The following is a 22,621-nucleotide window of genomic DNA, read 5'->3' as shown; positions in this document are numbered from 1 at the left end:
CCATGTGGACCTCTCCTTGGGTCTGCTTCAATGTCCTCACGGCACAGGGGGCAGCCTCCAGGGCAAGCAATCCACATGACAATAGCAAAAACTGCAACGCCTCTTGCGATCTGACCTCTAAAGTCACATACTCTCACTTCCACCCATTCCACTGGCCATGGGAGACAGCATGGGAGGAGACTGCTGTCAATCACAAACTGGCACTTGACAAGAGCATCTGCCAGAGACTGAACAACAAAAACAAGGGCATTTGCCATCTGCCTCTGCAGAGATTGAACCCTGCTCTGCTGCAGCTGACAACCTTCAACACCCCCTGAGGGGAATTCAGGGTAGAGAATGAGTTACTCTGTGCTCCAGGAAAACTGGTGGGACAGGTCTTTAGACAGTTAGATATTTTCTGGGTTCATGACCCTAAAGCTTGCATCTCTTCATAAATAGAAAAACTCCTTGTGACTAGAAGAAAACCTTCAGTAAAGTAAGTGCTTGATTGCACTGAACTCCCCCTTCACCAAAATCTTATATATTGACCTTGCCCCACTACTGCTTTGGAGCAGTGTCTCAGAGCTATCTGAGATGCTGTCTCCTGGGCTGCAGTCCTCATTTTGCCTCCAAATAAAACGTCACTCGCAACTTACACATTGTATATCTTTTTAGTAGACACTGGAAAGTAGTGAGCCCCGAGAATGAGGCATGGATCACGGGGAACCACCATGGAGGTCGGTCACCACACTGCTGGTTATAGTCAGTTCACTATTGAAATAGCAGTGCTTTAAGGTAAGGCAAGCAAATATCCACACGTCTCATATTTTTACATATTACTCCAACATTTGCGTGTGTGCGTGCGTGCATGCTCAGTCGTGTCCCATTCTTTGTGACCCCATGGAGTGTAGCCCACCAAGTTCCTCCATTCATGGGATTTTCCAGGCAAGAACAATGGAGTGGGTTGCCATTTCCTTTTCCAGGGGATCTTTCCAACCCAGGGAGAGAACTTGCGTTTCCTTGTCTTCCTGCACTGGCAGACGGATTCCTCATTTAAAACACTTTAAAAGAAATGAAATTTTCTACTTTTCTATGGAGCCTGGCGGAGAAGGCAATGGCAAGCCACTCCAGTACTCTTGCCTAGAAAATCCCATGGATGGAGGAACCTGGTAGGCTGCAGTCCGTGGGGTCGCTATGGGTCAGACACCACTGAGCGACTTTACTTTCACTTTTCACTTTCACACATTGGAGAAGGAAATGGCAACCCACTCCGGTGTTCTTGCCTGGAGAATCCCAGGGAAGGGGGAGCCTGGTGGGCTTCCGTCTATGGGGTCACACAGAGTCGGACACGACTGAAGTGACTTAGCAGCAGCATGGAGCCTGGAAAAAATACTTGAATTTCTTCTTGGTGAAAGAATTAGATGTAAAGAATCATAAAATGACTACAGATGTCTCTTTCATTTTCCGTTTAACAATGGGTTGCTGGTTTTGTTTTAGTATCTACTTAGTTGGGGATGTGCAGCACTCAAGCTCTTTGAAGTGTAAAAGTGAGATTAAAGGCCAAGTTCAAACTGAACTGGGAGTTCACACAGTATTTGAAGCAGGTCCCCAGACAGGATCTGCAGACCATGTGTCTTTTGAGACAATGATATATGCAATTCTTACACCAAAAATGACCTCACTTGTTGCTAGTTGATTTTTCAGGGGTCTGGAAACCACAGTGCATTATTTTACCACCCAGGGTGAAATTAACAACAGACTATAGCCATGCGTAACTTTGATCTTCTCAGGGATCAAGGCCAAGGAAGGTAAATATAGTTGTGTTTTTTTTTTTTTTTTTATGTTGCTGAAAACAAGAATTACCTGTCTGGATTTTTTTAATTCATAATCATTTTTTACAAGGTGATGTGAAGAATAGCTTCTCCTAATTATTTCAGATAAGACTCTTGGATTTTTAATATTGCTAATTCTATATGAATAAACTGATCAATCTATCAATAAATTAACCAAAACTACCTAGAAAAATGCTACTTTAAAAAAAGAAAAGAAAAGCAAAAGATTGGGAAAGAGAATATGGAGTCAAATCCATGACGTTAATAAGAGTAGTGAGTAAAAGTAGCGAGATTTAACTAGAATGAAAACCCCAAAAATCTGCTATGGAGAAATGATTTCAGAAGGTAAAACACAGACGATGTTTTTTTCATCTGCTGCCCCTTTTGACATCCAAAAGATAGAGCATTCTTTTTAGAGAAACTATTTGCTTTCTAGATCAAACTTATAGAATGTCACTGCAACTTGTTATCTAAAACTTGACAGCTGATAACACAGATTAGGTATGGGGTGGGAGTAGTCACTCAGTTGTGTCCAACTCTTTGCAACCCCATGAACTGTAGCCCACCAGGCTCCCCTGTCTATGGAATTCTCCAGGCAAGAATACTAGAGTGAGTTGCCATTCCCTTCTCCAGGGGATCTTCCCAACCCAGGAATCAAACCTGGGTCTCCCAAATTGCGGGCAGATTCTTTACCATCTGAGCCACAAAACCACACAAATTAGGGGAAGCCGAGTTGACTCACTGGAAAAGACTCTGATGTTTGGAAAGGTTGGGGGTGGGAGGAAAAGGGGACGACCGAGAATGAGATGGCTGGATGGCATCACCGACTCTGTGGACATGAGTTTGAGTGAACTCCGGGAGTTGGTGATGGACAGGGAGGCCTGGCGTGCTGTGATTCATGGGGTCGCGGAGAGTCGGACATGACTGAGCGACTGAACTGAACTGAACTGAACACCCCTGGTGGCTCAGAGGTTAAAGCATCTGCCTCCAATGTGGGAGACCCGGGTTCGATCCCTGGGTCGGGAAGATCCCCTGGAGAAGGAAACAGTAACCCACTCCAGTATTCTTGCCTGGAGAATCCCATGGACGGAGAAGCCTGGTAGGCTACAGTCCACGGGGTCGCAAAGAGTCGGACATGACTGAGTGACGGAACGGACACCAAATGTCAGACACCCGGTTACAGATAAGAGAGAAAAAACTTCAAACTCCACTTCACTTCAGGGCAGAAACTGACCCTCTGTGCCTTAAGTCACATTTACTGTTATATTAGAAGAACTACTCGTTAGCACATTTTATGCTACCATGCATGAACCCCAGTGTAACAAAGGCATCCTAGAAAATTCTTTCTCCAGAAACTCAAAACAGCTGGTGCTAGATGGTTGAGAATGCAGGCAGCTGGCTAACAACAGCTTGAGAGTATCAGCTGAGTAGCCAAGATCAGAGACAGCTGAGAGAGGCAGCCAGAGAGAAGGGCTCTCTCAAGATCATTCTGGTTCAGCAGACGGACTGGTTTTTTAGTTCAAAAAAGGAAGAGTTTCATTTTAGACTGAACCCCAGCAATATAAATCCAAGAGTCACCAATGAGAACTCTCTCTGGAAAAGAAAACTGTTGCCTTCCTGATTTGATCTTTTCCTGTAGCTCAAACGGTAAAGAATCTGCCTGCCATGCAGGAGACCAGGGTTCGATCCTGGATTGGTAAGTTCCTCTGGAGAAGGGAATGGCAATCCACTCTAGTATTCTTGCCTAGAGAATTCTACAGTCCGTGGGGTGGCAGAGAGTCGGACATGACTAAGCGACACACACACACCCCAGACATGAAAAACACACACACACACACGAAAAACACACACACGAAACACACACACACACCCCCAGACATGAAACACCAACCTCTGCTTCTATGTTAACATCGGCAAGGGTAGTCACAGCTCCAACCAGCTCCATGTTACAAGGACCTTTCACGGGCACTCATGCCTCTGGTCTCTGGAGGTGTCATCGGAGACCGATCTTCAGCATCTCCACAATAAATGACACCGCCATGAAATAAAGCCTCTCTCTGGGGAGGCGCTACCACTTCATCTCAACAGCCCATTAACCTGGTGACACTTGACTTCCACTGCCAGATGCCCCTAACCCCAGAGTGCACATGCAAGCTAATTCCCTCACACGGCAGACTGAGCAAAAGACTCAGGCCCACACACTGACCAGCGGCTTTTGCAAAGAACAAACATGTATATTGTTTCCCATCACAATGGCAAATGCCAAACTCCTACTTCTGCCTTTTCAAAAAAAAAAAAGTGGGGGGAAGGGGGGACACCTTCTAAGGAAAACCTGCACTTACTTATTTTGCACGCATGAGAAAAGTCAATATGTACACTCATGCCACAACTATTTCACCCCAGATGTCCACAGCAATGGTTTTCCCAGCTTTCAGATCGGGAACTATCTCTTCTGACATAATTCTCTGGGTTCTTTTTCTTCTCAGCACAGCCTTCTTTCGGCTGTTGTTCATGAAAGAGATGGCATTTTCTCTCAGGATAAATGTTATACTAGTCAAGGTTTTCCAGGGAAATGGAACCAATAGATAGCTGGAGAGTCAGAGAGAGAAAGAAGTAGGGGGTAGGGGGAGACAAAATGCATATAATAGATACATCTATATAATATATTTACTTCCTATCTATCTGTTGTGGGGGGGATATTTTAAGGAACTGGCTCATGCAGTCATGGATATTGGCAAGTTCAAAATTTGTATGGTAGGCCAGCAGGCTGGAGACTCAGGGAAGAGCCAGTGTTGCAGTTCAGGTCCAGAGGCAGTCTGATGGCACATTTCCTTCTTGCTGGAGGAGGTCAGTCTTTTGTGTTGTTCATGTCTTCAACTGATGAAATGAGGCCCACCAACATTATGGAAGGCTTGACTCGAAGGCCACTGATTTAAATATAAATCTCAGCTAAAAAACACCCTCAAGAAACATCCAGAATAATGCCTTTCCACATATCCAGGCACACTGACACACAAAATTAACCATCCCAAAGGGCAAACAATTTTTATAATTTGTTATAGACATGAACCATCAGTCTATTCAGCAACGATATGAGACAAGGCTAAGTCAAGAGTACTGAAAAGTTATATCTAAGTACAAATTTTTAAAAAGGCCCCCAAAACATCTTAAATAATGTGGCAACAGACTAAGTTGTTTTATTTTTCATGGTATCAGTTGGGGAACTACAAATTTGTAGTATGCTATGGCTGCTGCTGCTGCTGCTGCTGCTAAGCCACTTCAGTCATGTCCGACTCTGTGTGACCCCATAGAGGGCAGCCCACCAGGCTCCCCCGTCCCTGGGATTCTCCAGGCAAGAACACTGGAGTGGGTTGCCATTTCCTTCTCCAATGTGTGAAAGTGAAAAGTGAAAGTGAAGTCGCTCAGTCGTGTCCGACCCTTAGCGACCCCACGGACTGCAGCCTACCAGGCTCCTCCATCTATGGGATTTTCTAGGCAAGAGTGCTATGGCTAGAAAGGTCTTTAAAAAATCAGCCTACCTGGCACTGGGCATAGATGAAGAGACCAAGGCAAGGTGGAGAATTCAAGAAAATCTGAGAATGGGTGGTGCATGGCATAGTTGATGCAAAAGCGCAAACAGCTGAGAAACCAGACAAAACTCATACTGGAATGCCTTACGTGGAATGTTTCTGAGATCAGAATCACTCTCCACTGTCACATACCACTTCTGGGCAACACCAAGAGACAGAGAGAAAGACAGCTGAGCAGGGTGCTGGATGATTGGACCAAGGTGACCTGTTATCAAAAGCTGGCCTCTGTGTATCCAAAAGACAGGCCATCCAGGCACGGGTAACTAAGAGTTCAATGACTGCCTTTATTTTGATAAGCTCCATGGGAAAGTGAGGCTTTTGCCACCACCATGCCAAGATCAGCAAAGACTGGCTAGGGGATCTGCGGTTTCTCTGCTTCCCAGAGGGACCCTTAATAATCTGTCTCTCATGGGGTGGGGGTGGAGGTGAGATTCAGCAAATATTCGTGAGTTCCTTTCCTTCCCTCCTCAGATAGATGCCAACAGTGGGTCCCTTTAGTTCACGAGCATTTGCACAGGCCTTGAAAAAAAATTATTAAGATTCAGCACCGTTATCAAAGGGGCCTTGGCAGAATCTAATCTCTGGGAGACAGCAAACTGGCCCAGAAGTGGGGCTGTGACCTTCAGTCACCTGCTGGCCTTGCTGCAATCTGATGCCTAAGAAATGGGGATTCAGTGCATCTTTGATGCCCAGTCAAGGCTTTGAAGCTGTGTCAAGACCGCAGGACAAAGGCAGCACTGTTTATGCAAATCTAGAAACAAAAGAAGCTAGACTCCAAAGCCATTAAAAGTAACATCAGAAATGCAATACCCAGGGGTGATTAGAAGCCCTGCACCAGTATGAAACAGAATGCCCGAAAGTGAGGCTGGGCAGCACACCAAAACACACACTGGGAAGGAATCCTGAGTGGCCACAGCCTGCCTGAATGTGCTTTGAGACCTTGATGTCCACAGTTCCTTAGCCAAGGGGCAGCCTCTGTGTGCCGCAGGAAGGAAGCCCAGGCCACTACTGCTCTCCACCTGGGGCACACAGGCCGGTCCTGAGAAGTTCCAATTTGTGCTCTCAAGGCCAGCCCTCTTGCTGCCACTCCCCTGGCAGTTCAGTCATCATGTGGCACAGGCCTTCTGCAGGAGACAACACTTTTAGGGAACACCTTTGGGCACCGTACACAACAGAGTGAACGCTGTTGGTAAAGAACCTGCCTGCCAATGCAGGAGACACAAGAGGCGACAGTTCAATCCCTGGGTCAGGAAGATCCCCTCGAAGAGGACATGGCAACTCATACCAGTATTCTTGCCTGGATAATCTCAGGGACAGAGGAGCTTGGCGGGGCTGCAGTCCATAGGATGGCAAAGAGTTGGACACAACTAAAGCAACTTTCACGCACACAACAGTGTGAAATAAAAATGAGCTTCCAAGAAAACTAAAGACTTTTTTTTAAGCCACTCCCCAAAAGATCTAAAATTCAGCTGAGGGTCCAAGAAACATCAGTCGTGTTATGTTTCATGAAAATTCTTTAGATTTCGTTACTTCCATGAAGGGGCTTCCCAGGTGGCTCAGTAATAAAGAATACACCTGCCAATGCAGGAGATGAAAGAGACACAGGTTCGATCCCTGGGTCAGGAAGATCCCCTGGAGGAGGGCATGGCAACCCACTCCAGTATTCTTGCCTGGAGAATCCCATGGACAGAGGAGCCTGTTGAGCTACAGTCCATAGGGTCACAAAGAGTCAGACACAACTGAGTGACTAGCATTTTCAAGAAGGGCCTACTGATGTCAGATCAGGAAGGGACCCCAGAGAACATCTATCTCATCCAAGGGTTCTCAAGTTTGGCCACACAGTCCCATTCTCTTGGAAGTTTTCAAAATATGTCACTTGACCTGATCCTAGCACAGAGATTCAGACCTAAGTGATGCCTAGGTGGGGCCTAGGTATCAGTATTTTATATATATATATATATATATATTAATCAAATGATTCTAATAAGCAGATAAATTTTAAAGCCACAGTTCTGGCACTTCTCTCTTTTGTTATGGAGCAGAAACTGAGGTCCAAAGAGAATAAGGGCTTGTTCAAAGTGATACAAGTGAATAGTACCTCCCTGTCCACTCACAGAAGTGAAGTGGAAGTCGTTCAGTTGTGTCTGACTCCTTGCGACCCTGTAGACTATACAGTCCATGGAATTCTCCAGGCCAGAATACCGGAGTGGGTAGCCGTTCCCTTTTCCAGGGGATCTTCCCAACCCAGGGATCAAACCCAGGTCTCCCACATTGCAGGGGGATTCTTTACCAGCTGAGCCACCAGGGAAACCCACAAGGCAACATAAATTAGAAAACGAGGACATTTGCACACTGCAGGGGGCAGGGGGAAATGGATGAGGCTGCTTTGGGCTGGAGGCCACAGTCCTGGAGACCCCCAGTGCACTTGGCCTCACCTTCCTTCCCAGGTGATCATGATCTTCTTGGCGGGAGGCACTGAGCTGTGGAATGCAGCTCACATTTCCGAGAAGGGGAAGAGTTTGAAAAGAAAATGGGACACATACACTTGAGGACATTTACAGTGTTACCTAAAGGACACGATAAAACAAGGGTGTTTAGCAACTGAGTTGTGATCGTCCCCAGAGAAGGCTGCCTGTGGGTGAGGTTGTAATAATGCTATTATACCAACCCTGAACATAGCATTGTGCAGCAGCGGCACACTCAGAAAAACCTTTGGTATAGTGGACTCGAATAGCGTGAATTTCCAAAAAGTTCTATTTTGGTTTCATAACCAGTGCAGACACTAGGTTAGAAACTTGGTAATATCATAATATTAAGGCTGAACTTCAACTCAACTGGGCTTTCCTGGTGGCTCAGGTGGTAAAGAAGTTGCCGGCAATGCAGGAGACCCAGGTTCAGTCTCTGGGTCAGGAAGATCCCCCGGAGAAGGGTGTGGCAACCCACTTCAGTATTCTTGCCTGGGAAATCCCATGGACAGAGGAAACTTGAGGGCTATAGTCCACAGGGGTGCAAAGAGTCAGACACCACTGAGTGACTAACATTTGTCACTTTTCAACTAAGCTTATTTAATAGACTTTATTCTTTTCACACATGATAGGAGGAGTTTTAACGGCATGCCAAAGAGAAAATCAAAGGTAAGAAAATTAAATACCAGCACAAAAGAAACAAGGGGATATGGCTCCTGAAGTGGGTCACATGACTACCACTCATCAGAAAGAAACACACTGGTTTGATTTCCCTCTAGACTATTAAGAGATGTTCATCAGTAGACAGCTTTTCTTCTATAAACCTAAATACTTCATGAGCTCATGATGTGAGCTAACTGAGCAAATAAGAGGGTTTTAGGGAGTTTCATTTTACATCAAGCCCCAGTGCAAGGCTCTTCATATAATGGGCAATCTGAGGCACTCCCTTAAATTAAAATAAATTTTTTTTTAAATAGCCACTATTGGAAGGAGGGAGGACACACGTGCTTGACTCAGTAAAAAACACAAATGATGCTGCCTGGCAGAGCCTCTTCTTCGTAATCCTGTACATTACAATTTCTCTTAATAAAAAAACCCCCTGGCCTTCTTGATTGCTTAAGCATCTGGAACCTGGGGTTTAGAAGATTCCAGCGTGTGCCAACTTTCCAAGCTTTGAAAATCTCATGGCCTGTCCTTTGGATGCATATACAGCCCTCAGTCCCTCCATGAGGGCCCCTTATTCTTCATGGGGCCTTCTAGGCACTCATCTCCTACAGTTCCCAGACCCAGAGGTGCATATAAATTACTTGTGCACATGTTTAAGATACAGATTCCAGGCCTGAGGCTGGGAAAGATTGAGGGCAGGAGGAGAAGGGGGTAAGAGAGGATGAGATGGTTGGATGGCATCACTGACTCAATGGAATGAGTTTGAGCAAGCTCCAGGAGCTTGTGAAGGACAGATGTGCTGCAGTTCATGAAATCACAGAGTTGGACGCAACTTGGCGACTGAACACAGAGTCTAACAAGATTGAGGAAAGGCAGAGGGGAGACTTGTGATTTTCTAAAATATTTTAGCATCCTGGCTGTTCTGAGCCTTACAGGCCAACTCTACAAAATCTATCTGAAATGCAAGACACGGTCTGACTGTCTGAATGCCCTTCCACCCCACCTGCTTCCAGCAGAGGGAATGCAGCCCTGGAAGAGCTGCATATAAGCTTACTGTTCCGTGGTGCAGTGATGACATGAAAAATCCTGATTCCACTTGGCAGCAACTTTCCACTATCTTGGCGGGTCTCAGCCATAATCACCGTGGTGTGTGGAGCTTGGACAAATTATGGGGCTGGCTGGAAACCAAGAGACAAAAAAGCAGTCCAGCAGTCCAGCAAGGGACTTTGTGTTGGAAATGCCATGGCTCCAAATGTCCGTGACCATATTTCTCACGGATAGCCCAGAAATTTAAGTTCCACTGTTGGAACTTGTTGGAAATCCTGCCTTTCCCAAAACCCTGAAAAGTGGCAATTTCTCACTCAATATGACTTTTAGGGAGAATGTCAATCAACACACAACCACACATTCCCCTTTCTCACAGAATCATTTCTTGCCCTGTAAGAACAGGAAAGTTGGACATGGTCCACTGCCCTCCCCACCTCCAAAATGTATACAATTGCTCTCAGAAAGCAAAGCAACTGAAGAGTAAGAGTTCTATTCTTTACTGTCTAAAATGTAGGCACTTTGGGCTACCTCTGTAGTTTTCCTGGGCTTGACAGCTATCTTAGTCTATCTGGGCTGCTGTAACTAAATACTACAGAATGGGTAGCTCATATACAATAGAAATTTATTTCTCATAGTTCTGGAAGCTGGAAGTCCAAGATGAGGATGGCAGGAAGGTCAGGTTCTGGTGAAGGCCGTCTTCAGGGCTGTAAACTTCTTGTAGTGTCCTCACGTGGTGGAAGAGAGGATGGAGTTCTCTGAAGACCTTGTATGACCGCACTAATCCCATTCTTGCTTCACCCCCATAACTGAAGCACCCCCCAAAAATCCCCACCACCTAACACAGTCATCTCTAGAAGTTAGGGTTTCAACGTATGAACTTTGTGGTCCATACAGACGTTCAGATCATGGTATGGCCAAAATGGGGAAAACTCCACTTAAGGAACTTCCTGTTTCTAGCCTGATATGTCCCTCAATAGACTTTGAAGTGATCCAACCTAGGACGTGAGAAGAATGCTTCCAACATAGCACATTTATTCCTTAAACTAAGTACTCAGGAGACTGCTTCATCAGGGCGGCCTGCCCCCCACCCCTGGCCACAGCCTTCTGCCATCTTCTTAGGGGTGTGCAGCCTAGGATCATTACTTATGCTATCATTTATAATTTAGAAGATGAAATGTACATCTTCTAAGTGGTTTTGAAACAATAATCAAAAATGTAGGGGCAAAGGCGATTACTTTGCGCTATGTTTGCAGAGGAACAAAATCTCATCAGCTAAACCAGTTAAGTCAGGAGGGGAGGCATCAGCTTGCTGAACCTGACAAACAACTAAAATAATTACATTTACTGCCACAATTAAATGAGATGTGTTACAAAATCATAAATTCAGCCTTGGCAGGATGTCATGAAGCCATTATGGGAAGTCTGAGTCTGACAGGATTTCTGTACGGTGCTCCCAGAGAGGAAAAGAAATGCCCTCCAGCCAAATCTAAGGTTTAATTCATGCAAGAGACTTGGCTAATGTCACCGACCACAAATGCTCTGTTTTCATGGCTCTGAATGGCAGCAAGTTCCAGGGAATTCATTACAGCCACTCCTATTTATATTCTGCACAGCTTTTCAATTACCACCTATAACGAGATACTTTTTTACCTTTATGAACATTCACACACAGCATTCTAACCATGGGAATGGAGAGCCGAGGGAACAGTAATGCAATCCTGATCATTTTACCACTGGGTCACTTGCTGGCAGCTTGCCAAGCCTTCTGGTTCTAGAAAGCACTCACTACTTGAGCCCTAGAGATCCTGAGAAGCCTGAGCAGAGAGCAGCAGTCACCACCCAATTGCCTACAGGGGTCAGGCAAGCCACATTCGAGAGTAGGACGGCAGGATCCAGTTGCAAGTGCATACAGGGTGGGCCTGATGGGGACATGACTGCCTGGACAAAGACCAGGGGACAGGGGCTAGCCAGCCCCACAGTTGTTGCTATGTACAATTTTCAGGGGGATTCCCCAGTGGCCCAGTGGTTAGGACTCCGGGGGCACAGGTTAGAACCCTAGTCAGGGAACTAGGATCCTGCATGCCATGTGGCGCAGTCAGAAAAATAAAAATACAAAAAACAGATTTAAAAGTTAAATAAAAGAGAAACAATCAGGAAAGAAAATGCTTGAAAAAATTAAGTGTCAGTCGCTCAGTTCAGTTCAGTCGCTCAGTCGTGTCCGACTCTTTGCAACCCCATGAATCACAGCATGCCAGGCCTCCCTGTCCATCACCAACTCCGGGAGTTCACTCAAACTCATGTCCATCAAGTCGGTGATGCCATCCAGCCATCTCATTCTCTGTCATCCCCTTCTCCTCCTGCCCCCAATCCTTCCCAGCATCAGACTCTTTTCCAGTGAGTCAGCTCATCGCATGAGGTGGCCAAAGTATTGGAGCTTCAGCTTTAGCATCAGTCCTTCCAATGAACACCCAGGATTGATCTCCTTTAGAATGGACTGGTTGGATCTCCGTGCAGTACAAGGGACTCTCAAGAGTCTTCTCCAGCACCACAGTTCAAAAGCATCAATACTTCGGCGCTCAGCTTTCTTCACAGTCTAACTCTCACATCCATACATGACCACTGGAAAAACCACAGCCTTGACTAGACGGACCTTTGTTGGCAAAGTAACAAAGTCGCTGAGTTAGTCGCTCAGATGTGTCCAATTCTTGCAACCCAGTGGACTGCAGCCCGCCAGGCTCCTCTGTCCATGGGATTCTCCAGGCAAGAATACAGGAGTGGGTTGCTATTTCCTCCTCCAGGGGATCTTCTCAACCCAGGGACTGAACCCGGGTCTCTCATATTTCAGGCAGATTCTTTACCATCTGAGCCACCTACGAGGACTCTAACAGATTTAACTTGAAAAAAAAATCAGCAATTTGATATGCTGAGAACCTGAATGCAATTAAATGAACAAGTCACTCCTTTGAGAATAAAAATGTCAAGACATATAGAGTATACACATTTTGTAATTCCTGATGAATAATAGCCATGATTTAAACACTTACAGCGCAACCTCTTCATGGTAACTGGTAACCTCAGATGGCAACTGGTGAATAGAACTAACAACTGGGCTATGGGCTGATCATTTTCTCTCAAACTTTAACGAGACTGTATATTGTTACATGATCTGAGGAAATGTGCAGAACTGAGCCTTATAATAGTTCTACTATCCTCCCCAGATAAGCCTTATAATGGACCTACTATAGTGTGCCTTAGACTTGAAGACAGTGACTCACAATCATAGGACCCCTGAGGACACGTAAGTCCTGGAAAAAGGACTGAGGCACAACCAACCGACCTTCTGATTACAGAGCTCTCATTGTTCATTCCTCTGACCACCGAGAGAGTCAGGGGAGAGGGCCACAGGGAGCGTGCTTATATACCTGGAGACGCAGAGAAACTCAGCAGTACAATCACAGGGAGAACCGAGTTGAAGACAGATACGTGAAACCAAACTCTGCTCAGAAAAACTGCATGCTCCTTTAAACCAGGAGCAATACTGATTATAAAACATTACAAAATACTCAACCACTGAGCAACAAAGGGCTTAAAAATCTAGAAATCTGTTATTGCACCCCAACACTTATTCATAATATAATATACTGGGGGAGCATCCCTTAACTACTCTGCGGTTTGGTTTCTGCACCTGTGGAAGTCAATTAATAAAACCGATCCAGGACAATTTAGGCATCCATTTTAACTCTGCAAGCAATTTGTCTGAACTCAAGCAAAAGGATAGGTGACTTCACTTTTTACCCAAAGGAAACATGTAATTCTGAGGTGCAATCTTGTTTTGAAATTGTAGGATGGGAGGAGGATTCATAGTTTTCTCCAACTATTTGGAAGAAAGTTGAGTTTATGTGTCAATCAAATCCAAGACCACTAATTAAAAAGGCTGAAAAGCTGACCCTCTGTCTTCCCAAAAATGCTGCCATCACCACGCGTATGAATAATGCTGTCGTATTCATTTGTCACTAAAAATCCTTGATAAATTTTTCTGTTGCTAAATAGCTGAGATCCTGGGAAGTGACCTGTATATTTATGTACAACCCATTTATTTAGTCTCATTCTTTTCCTATAAAATCTACCAACACAGAACAGGGTTCAGTAACTATAAAGTGCCTAAGCTAACTGATGAAATTAACAAGACAGCGGAAGGGACCCACTGAGTCCTTGTGTCATTCAAGCAGAAGGGGCCATTCTTCTTTAAAAGAAACACTGGCACTCTTATCTTTCTAAGTTGGGTCAACTGACAGAAGCAAAAACTGGAACTAATTGGTCCTTTCTTGATCTTAAACAGACCATCTGTACTCAGTCTGAGACATTAACTGCCTGACTCGCATCCTGGCTTCACCATGCACTAGCCTTGTGAGCCCAGACAAGTTTTTTAAGTTCTCTGTGTAAAGTGAAGACGGTGATGACACTTCTCACCTGGGCTTGCTGTCAGGAGTAAATCAGTTGTCACACCAAAGTGTTTAGAACAGCCCTTCCATAAATGTTAATTTCCATTACGCTGATAATTTTTGTTGTAAGGAAGGAAATAAACAGAGCTTGAACATATTTTCTTCTTTAAATTTTTCATTTTAAAATTTTAAAGAGAAGAGAAAGGAAGAGAAATGTAATGGCAATGAGAGCAAAAGGAAAAGACATACAGGAAATAGCAACTATTATCTGTTTAGCAGCATATGTGTAAAAAACACTGTATTACAGTATCTCATTTGCTTGTTACAATAACTCTTTGCAAACATGCTAAGTTGCTTCAATCAAGTCACACTCTTTGTGACCCTATGGACAGTAGCCAGCCAGGTTCCTCTGTCCATGGGATTCTCCAGGCAAGAATACTGGAGTGGGCAGGCATTCCGTTCTTCCGGGGATCTTCCCAACCCAGGGATCGAACACTTGTCGCCTGAGTCTCTGGCATTGGCAGGTGGGTTCTTTACCACGAGTGCCACCAGGGAAGCCCAATAACTCTTTGAGGTATGTATAATTATTAGTCATTTCCAGATGAGGCAGCTAGGCTTAGAGCTTCACTGATGTGCCCATGAGCATACAGGAGATTTGAGCCCCAGTCTGCTGCTGCTGCTGCTGCTAAGTCACTTCAGTCGTGTCCGACTCTGTGTGACCCCATAGACGGCAGCCAACCAGGCTCCCCCCGTCCCTGGGATTCTACTGGAGTGGGTTGCCATTTCCTTCTCCAGAGCTATCTGACTCTAATTTTCATACTCTCCCCTCCAAACTAAACTACCAGGCTTGGAGGAAAAAGGGAGGAGGCAAGGGTAAGGTGAGGAAAATAAAATAATGGATAGAAGTGGACTCAAGTACCATATATGTTTTCAGCCATGAACTGAAACTTCCATCTAGAAGTAAAACAAAAACACTTAATGTCAAGATGGTAATGATAAAATATGACCTCATTCTCACTGCTGATGAAAACTAGCATTAGTAGTAGTTTGGAACATTTTATAAACCACACTTATATTTGTATATCAAGTTAAACAATTAACAAAATGCTACTGGTTGGGCATTAAAATGTAGATATAAATCCAAGCTAATCCCCAAACACTGCACAGATAAAACTGTGTGCAAAACATCAGGCTCAGTACCCTGAACAAGTAGAAGTTTGTCATTGTCAGTGTTTATGTCAACGGAAACATCTCTTTATTTAAAAGCCATATGATGGTTTCCAAGTTAGCATACATATTACTTTTCAAAACTCTACCAAATGATATGCCCAAATTGTTCTGTAATTACACGATGGTTACTGCCTTGTGACTGCACAGACTGTGAATCCCAACTGTCTTCCCACAGGGAGCAGCAGGCTCTCCAAAACACAAACAAATGTATCTTTTGGGTCCAATGTCTTTCCTTGGGCCCAGCTCCATTTTTCATCATCATATTACTGGGCACTGTCCCCCTTAATCATAGGTTTTGGAAGCGGGGGATGAGGTTAGCCTTCCCTCTACTGCTAAGGTCACTATTCATGGCTCCACTGAATTGAAGAGAACCCACTCAAGTGCACTGCTGCAAGTCACAATGCTGACCAGTTCCCTTCATCTCAGCAGCGCAGTTTTTAATTAGAAGACAAGGATTATCTTAGTTCCTTATCACACAATTGTGATAGCTGAAGGAAAACAGTTTGGTGGGTTTTGAGATCAGACAGGTAAATGATGTGACAAGTTCTCCCTTTTGCTGGTACAAAGTATCTCTAAAATATAAACTTTCTTTAACTCAGTTGAATACAAATAAACTTGATGCTGAGATAACTGCACTTATCCTCTGAAGAGGTTTTCAGGTCAATTTGTTGGTACTCAGTGCAGATCTGGTCCAGAACTTTAGTTGAGGGAAAAACATCACACTACTGGGAAATCTGAATGTGATCATTGAACCAGGCTCTTCATTACTCATACAGGAAAGAAATCTCATCAGATACTCCTCCCACCATTGTTAAAGGTAAGCAGAAGAAGAGTGAGTCTGCACAGAGTTACTAAAATAAGATGAAATCGAAGCTGGCAACCCAGTCCCTACACTCAACATGGTTCTGTTTTATAAAGTTCTGGCCATTTTTGACACTGCCTATTTTGACATCAGCATGTGTCGGCTCTGCAGAGTGGATACTAGTCAATTTGCCATCTCAGAATGTTGAGTAGAGTATGGGACTGACCCTGGAGTAAGTAACTGGTAGGAGCCCCTCTAGGCTGCAGCATCCTAAACTGAGTTACTGCCTCTCCTGGAGGGTTATAACACATCACCTTCCCAGTCAAAGAATCTTCTAGTGCTAGTCATGAAGCCAGCAGCTCCAGAGTACAGTGCAACGAGCTTGCAGATTTGCAAAACTTAGACCTGCCACTCACTTCATCTCCCCTGACAGGAAGCTCTGGTTAACGTCCCAGTGCCTTTTTCTTTTAGTCGCTGCTCCCTCTTTCTGGAACCCTCCTTCCTTCCCAGGTTTTTTGTGGATTCCTGTTTGTCCTTCAGAACTGAATTCAGACTGTCTACTATCCTAAAAATACCAATCTTCCATGACCACACAATTGTCCTAATCTGATTTAGAAGTCTTAGAAGTTTTTTGTCACTCTCTCAACAGCTACAAATGTCATTCAGATCACCTTACACTGTCTAGTTTTAAAAAAACAAAACAACCTTTTCCCGCTTGAACAGGGCATAATGCCTGGTTCTCACAAAAGCAGGTGATTAGGAGCCCATACTTACATGCTTTCACAACCTCTTTGTACCTTGGTTTTCTCATCTGTAAAAAGGTATAATAATAAGACATGCCTGACGGGGTTATTGTGAAAATGAAACCAGAAAATGAATTGTAAAGTGCTCAGAAGAACTGTGAGCTCTTATTATTAAATACCTGTGAAATTAACAAGCTAATATAATCTTCACTAAGTTAGTTACTTTAGACACAATATCTTCTATGAAATGGAGATAATCTTTTTTCTCCATAGGATGGTAGCAAACGTCAAAGGAGATAACACAGCTGGTGACAGTACTTTGAAAGCTGTAAAGGACTATTTAAAAACTGGCATTTTATTATTTTTACTTAATAAATTATATAACATTCTAAGCCAGAACTCAGAGAAGAGTCTTCAGTGGCTGGCTAATGCAGGGGTTGCCCAAGGCCTTACCCAAGCTGTGGGTTTCTTCCTTAACTTTCCAACATTGACCATAAAGGTACAGTCCCATAAACCACGAACAAGGGTAAGGGCAAAGATATCCCTAAGGTCTATGCAGAACTGGAATGCTTTTTATCTAAAGAGAACACCAACATCCATAGAATCTGGAACATCCAGGGAACTGAGGATGTACAATCACTGCTCAATGATTCTGATTATATCATACAATCTATGGAATTCAAGAGCCAGAAAAAATTTCTGAAATCACTTAATCTAATTCCCTCATTTTACTGATGAGGAAACTGATTATCTGTGACTCCCAAGCAACTGGCCCCAAACCAAGGTCAAGCTCGTGACAAACAAATCAAGTCTCTTAATATGTAGCTTATAGGTTTATATACATTTTGCTTACGTCGGGTTCCCTTTATCCTTTTGGAGGTGGTCTTCAGAAACAAACTAGGGTTAAAATTCCCATTTTAATCATTTATTAGTTCTGTGAGTGAGTTACTAAACTGATCAAAGCCTCAGTTTCTTTGTCTGTAAAATAAGGATCATAGTATTTCTTAAAAGTTTGCATGCGTGTGTGCTCAGTCACTCAGTCATGTCTGACACCCTGTGACCCCACAGACTGTAGCCCGCCAGGCTCCTCTGTTTGTGGAATTTTCCAGGCAAGAATACTAGAGTGGGTTGCCAATTCCTATTCCAGGGGATCTTCCGAACCCAGGGGTCAAACCTGCCTCTCTTGCATCTCCTGCACTGCCAGGCGGATTCTTTACCACTGTGCCAAGTTTACTCTGTGATGAAAGGGGTAATGTCTGTACACTGGATAGCAAAACCTGTGCCTCATACTCCTGCACTCACTAATTTCCTAGTAACTATTCTTCAAAATTAAACAGTGCATAAAGACAGGCCATGCTGTAAAGCGTCTCTTTTGAAGAAAGCATTTGAGAACTGACACTTGCAAAATTTTCTTTTGGTACTGAAATGGTTAAAAAAAAAAATCCTCTGGTTTAAAACCTGGCTGCACCAATGTTCCCACTTTCCACATAACATGCCCTCCACCGCGGAGGCCGGCACGTCTAACGGGGTATATAGTAAGGCAGTGTATAGCACAGTGCGGTACTATGGCTCATGTTTGCTTTCTCACCTCTGCACTTTGCCCACCAGGTACCCTTAGGCTGCCAGTTCCAGCTACCGCTTTATCCTTTCTTCTCCCTTTCTGCCCCACCAAGGCTTTAAGGATATCTTGTCTGCAGACAGTTCCCTTTATCAACACAAGACAGAAATCGTTCCCCAGTGACCGGGGCTCTGTCTTTCTCCGGAGACCAAAGGCCTCTTGTCCATGTATCTCGTGGCTCATCTCCTCTGGTCAGGGTCCACCTCCTCCTCCACAGGCCCCTGAGTGGCTCACGGGGCCACCAAAGTCTCACCCTCTGATACCTGCTTTTATACAAAGACGTGGGGACAGGACCAAGTTCTAAAGTTGAGATGGGCAGCCACCCCCACTGATGCCCTGACCCTCCCCGCAGCAAGCACCGGGACCAGGCCCGGCTGTCTATTCTAAGAGCATCAAAACTTAGCGGTTTGCCTTCCTGAGGCTGCTCAGTCCCCAGGACGCAGTGCCCCAAGGCACCCGGCGATGTTTGCATCTGCGGCGGGATTGGGCCCAGGCAGGAAGGCAGGATGCGGGGACGGGACAGCTTGGAGCGCTCAGACGAGACAGCATCCACGGTGGTGGCGTAGTTAGAACGCAGCGGGCTCCACCTAGCCTTAATCTCTGGATCCTGACCCCCCTCTCCCCTTTCCCCTCACACCCAGGGAGAACCCGGAGCCACTTTTCCAGCCTCTGAGATGAGAGCCTGGCACCTGGAAGCCGGGGCGGCGCACCCCAGCCACTCCGGAGTCCCCCGTTGCCAGCCGCATGACGGACCACGACGCGTCCCAAGGAGCCGGCGGCGACGACAGGCACCTTTATTCCCTCACTCCCGGAGGAGGAATGAGAGGTGGGGAAAAAAGGAATCTTCGCGAGTGCAAAGGCGGAGAAGCTAGCACTTTTGCGGCGTCTCCCCAGCCCTGTCTGGGAGGGGCACGAGGTCAGCCCGATTCGTACTGGCCCCGGGGGCGCTCCGGGCGGGCTGCTCCTCCCGGGTATCACCCGTTGCGCGCACAGACGCGCGCGTCCTTCCAGACCGCAACCGCGGAGTCGGCCAGGACCCGGGCAGGCAGCGAGGGGCGCGCGCAGCACGCCTCCCGCGCGTCCTGAGCGGCCCCCGGCCCCCCAGCCCGGCGCGGCCGGCTCACCAGATGGCCATCCTGCTCTTGGGGTAGTCCAGGCGCTCCAGGCAGCCGAGGAAGTGAGGCAGCGTGTGCGCGGCGTTGCGCGCGAGGACCACCACGAGCACCGTGGGTCTCTGCAGGGGCGACTCGGGGAAAACCACCGCCTCCTCTTCGTCGTCCTCGGAGTCCGCCTCGGCGGCGAAGCGCGCCCGGCAGCCGCCGCGCAGCAGCGTCCAGGAGAGGAGCAGCAGCGCCCAGGCCAGGGGGGCGGCGGGGCGCGCGGCCATGTTCCGGGCCGACCCGGCGCGGATGCCCGAGGCCGGCGGCGAGGGGCGGAGGGGGGCGGCGGGCGCGCGCGCACTGGCCCGGGGACCCTCCCGCTGCCGCCGCCGCCGCACCGCCCAGGCCCCGGCGCGGGCGCTCCGGGGTACCTGCGGCCGCCGGCGCTCGCCTGGGCTTCGGCGCGCAGACAGTCGTGTCGGCGCGGCTGTTTGTCCCGAGTCCGGCGGAAAGTTCCTCTAGTTCAGGTTCAGCTTGTACTGAGGTCTGTGGCTTTCCCCAGGGCTGTGAGGTGTGGCCGCGTCTGCCAATGGGCGTGTGAATGCGTGTGTGTGTGTGCGCGCGCGCGCGAGCGAGCGTGTGTACATAACGGTACGACTCCAAGAAAATTTATTCTGCTTTTGCAAACCGCAGTCTAAAGTCCTTCACAGTGATGCAATGTATCCAGTTTTTCATAATGCACCTATTGACTAAATGGGTCGAGTTCTAAAATGGAAAGTCACCCAGTGATTCATTACTATGATAAACAGGGTTTTTTGTGTGTTTTTTTTTAACTTCCACGAAGGCAGAATATTTGTATTTCCTCACGCTCAAGTGCTCTTTAAATTCATTTTTGACTGAGTAGTCTCCCCAATAAGATCTAGTTGGAAGACCTGAAGAATGTTAGAGCCAGATCGAACCCTTCAAGTTAAAGGAAAGCTCTTCATGGGGCATGTCCTCTACCTGCAACTCAGGGTCCTGAACTTCCTGAAAGGGTGGCAGGTTACGGACCAGATTCACTGAAGATGGTTTTCTTTTTCCGTAATGACCCAAACTGATAAATTGTAACAGACAGGGAAAATCTGTACATGCTGGAAGAGAAGGGAGAATAAGTAAGAAAGAAGGAAGGGTAGAAGAAGAACGCAATTAGCAGGTAAAGTGAAAATGCTAGGAAATATACCATCAAAGGATATTTAATTTTGAACGCAATGGAGGAAAGCTAGTAAAGAAGTTCTTTACTAGATTTCCTTTCTGTGTGGAATTCTTTTTTGGAAGTTCTTTGTGTGTGGAAGTTGGAGCTAAATTTTTGTCTGACGTGTGTCACTTATTCTTTGTGTGACCTTGGAGACTTGATCTGTCTGGACATCAATTTTTTCCTATGTAAAAGCCTTTTAAGTTCCTGCCTTATTTTCTCATTGGACAACCATTTACGAAATTACTAAATGTCAATCATTCGGGTGTTGAGTGTTTGAATCCTTCTTCTCCAGAGAAAGGGGCAGAAGGTGTCCTGCCCTTTTTATCTGGCTGGGTCAGAGTTGGAGGAGGGAGTCTTGGCTGAATCAACAGGGCTAGTTTTTCCTGCACCAAAACACATTTTGGGGGGCTTCCCAGGTGGCTCAGTAGTTAAGAATCTATCTGCCAATGCTTGCCAATTGCAGGAGGCATGGGTTCAATCCTGGGTCGAGAAGATCTCCTGGAGAAGGAAATGGCAACCCACTCCAGTATTCTTACCTGGGAAATTCCATGGACAGAAGAGCTTGGTGGGCTATGATCTATGGGGTTGCAAAGAGTAGGACATGACTGAGCATGCACACACATTGTTTTTTTCACTACTTGGATTTTTTTATTCCCTTGTCTTCAGTTCAGTTCAGTTCAGTTCAGTCGCTCAATCGTGTCCGACTCTTTGTGACCCCATGAACCACAGCACGCCAGGCCTCCCTGTCCATCACCAAAAATCCTACAACATAAACATTCATTCTAATTGACAGATGTGCCAATTTTAACACTAAAACACTTGAGAGAAGAATATTAGGCAATAGCTTTGGTATTCCTACATTTGTGTGAATTTATAATAGAGTTCCTAATTTCAATACCTAAACTGAGGTGCACTATAAGAAACTTTGATGAAGGGAACAGAATGGGATCCATATATGGAGCGTTGCACCCTTTATGACAAAGCAAGTTCTGTGGATTTCTGATATGTGGGCTTGAGGACTCCAAGTCCAAGTAGGGAAAGGATATGGAGGGTAGCGTGAGAAAAAGAGCAGTGGCTGAAATGGGAAGGGATAAAATTAAACTGTGCCACTTTCAAAGTTTTGCCTAAGCTCTGGCCCGTATCCAAGAACTATATAATAGTTACCATAGAAAAATGTTTAATTCCAAACACATACAAATTTAAAATACATTCTTTTATCTCATATAAAAAGACTAGATATGTTTCTTAAATTGTCTTCACTTATTTGTTTCAACATTTTCTCAATGCCTACTGTGCCAAGGCATGGGTGCTGGAAATGCATGGATAATTAAGATATTTTGAATGAATGAATAAATACCATTAACTGGTAGGAAAAGAGGACAAGGAAGGGAGAGAGGATAGTTAGGAAATGCCTCATTAAAGAAATGCCTTTGAACCAAGTATTGAAAAATGAGGGGCATATTTTAGGAAAATGGTAGAGGGCTGGGAGAGGTTGGGATTTCAGGCTGATGAAACTATAAAAGCAAAAGAATGAGCACAGAGCATGAGGAATGGCACTCAGAAGAGCATGACTGGAGGGCAGAATAGGAAGTGGGAAGAGAGAAACTGGATTATTATATGACTTTTATATAATTATATATATAATCTTTTACAGAAAAGCTAAAAACTTTGTTAAAATGGAAAAAATGAACTAAATATCTGTGCTTTCAAATGTCATATTGAATATATGATATTGAATGGTCACGACCATATGGAGAGTTGCAGGCTCCAGGTGATTAAAGTCTCAAAAGCAAAATTTTAGTTTAAATATACAGATTTTCAAGCTCAGTAATTTTGAATTTATATGGTTAAATATCTTATTTTAAACTGATAA

At 45.4% G+C, this 22,621-nt stretch overlaps 1 protein-coding gene across 1 annotated transcript in view; it reads right to left on the bottom strand.

Moving 5' to 3' along the window:
- Nucleotides 1–20,049, bottom strand: part of COLGALT2 (collagen beta(1-O)galactosyltransferase 2) — a 122,669-nt gene extending 102,620 nt beyond the window's left edge. The window contains exon 1 of the mRNA XM_055419114.2: nt 19,539–20,049. Coding sequence (XP_055275089.2) covers nt 19,539–19,801 — 263 coding nt within the window. The 5' untranslated portion in view covers nt 19,802–20,049. The remainder of the gene's footprint in view (nt 1–19,538) is intronic.
- Nucleotides 20,050–22,621: the final 2,572 nt, after the last annotated feature.

Source organism: Moschus berezovskii, chromosome 17, assembly GCF_049115385.1.
Source record: "Moschus berezovskii isolate FMDL1 chromosome 17, NW_MosBer_1.0, whole genome shotgun sequence".
NCBI classification, from domain to species: domain Eukaryota; kingdom Metazoa; phylum Chordata; class Mammalia; order Artiodactyla; family Moschidae; genus Moschus; species Moschus berezovskii.
This window is presented reverse-complemented; position numbering and strand designations above follow the sequence as displayed.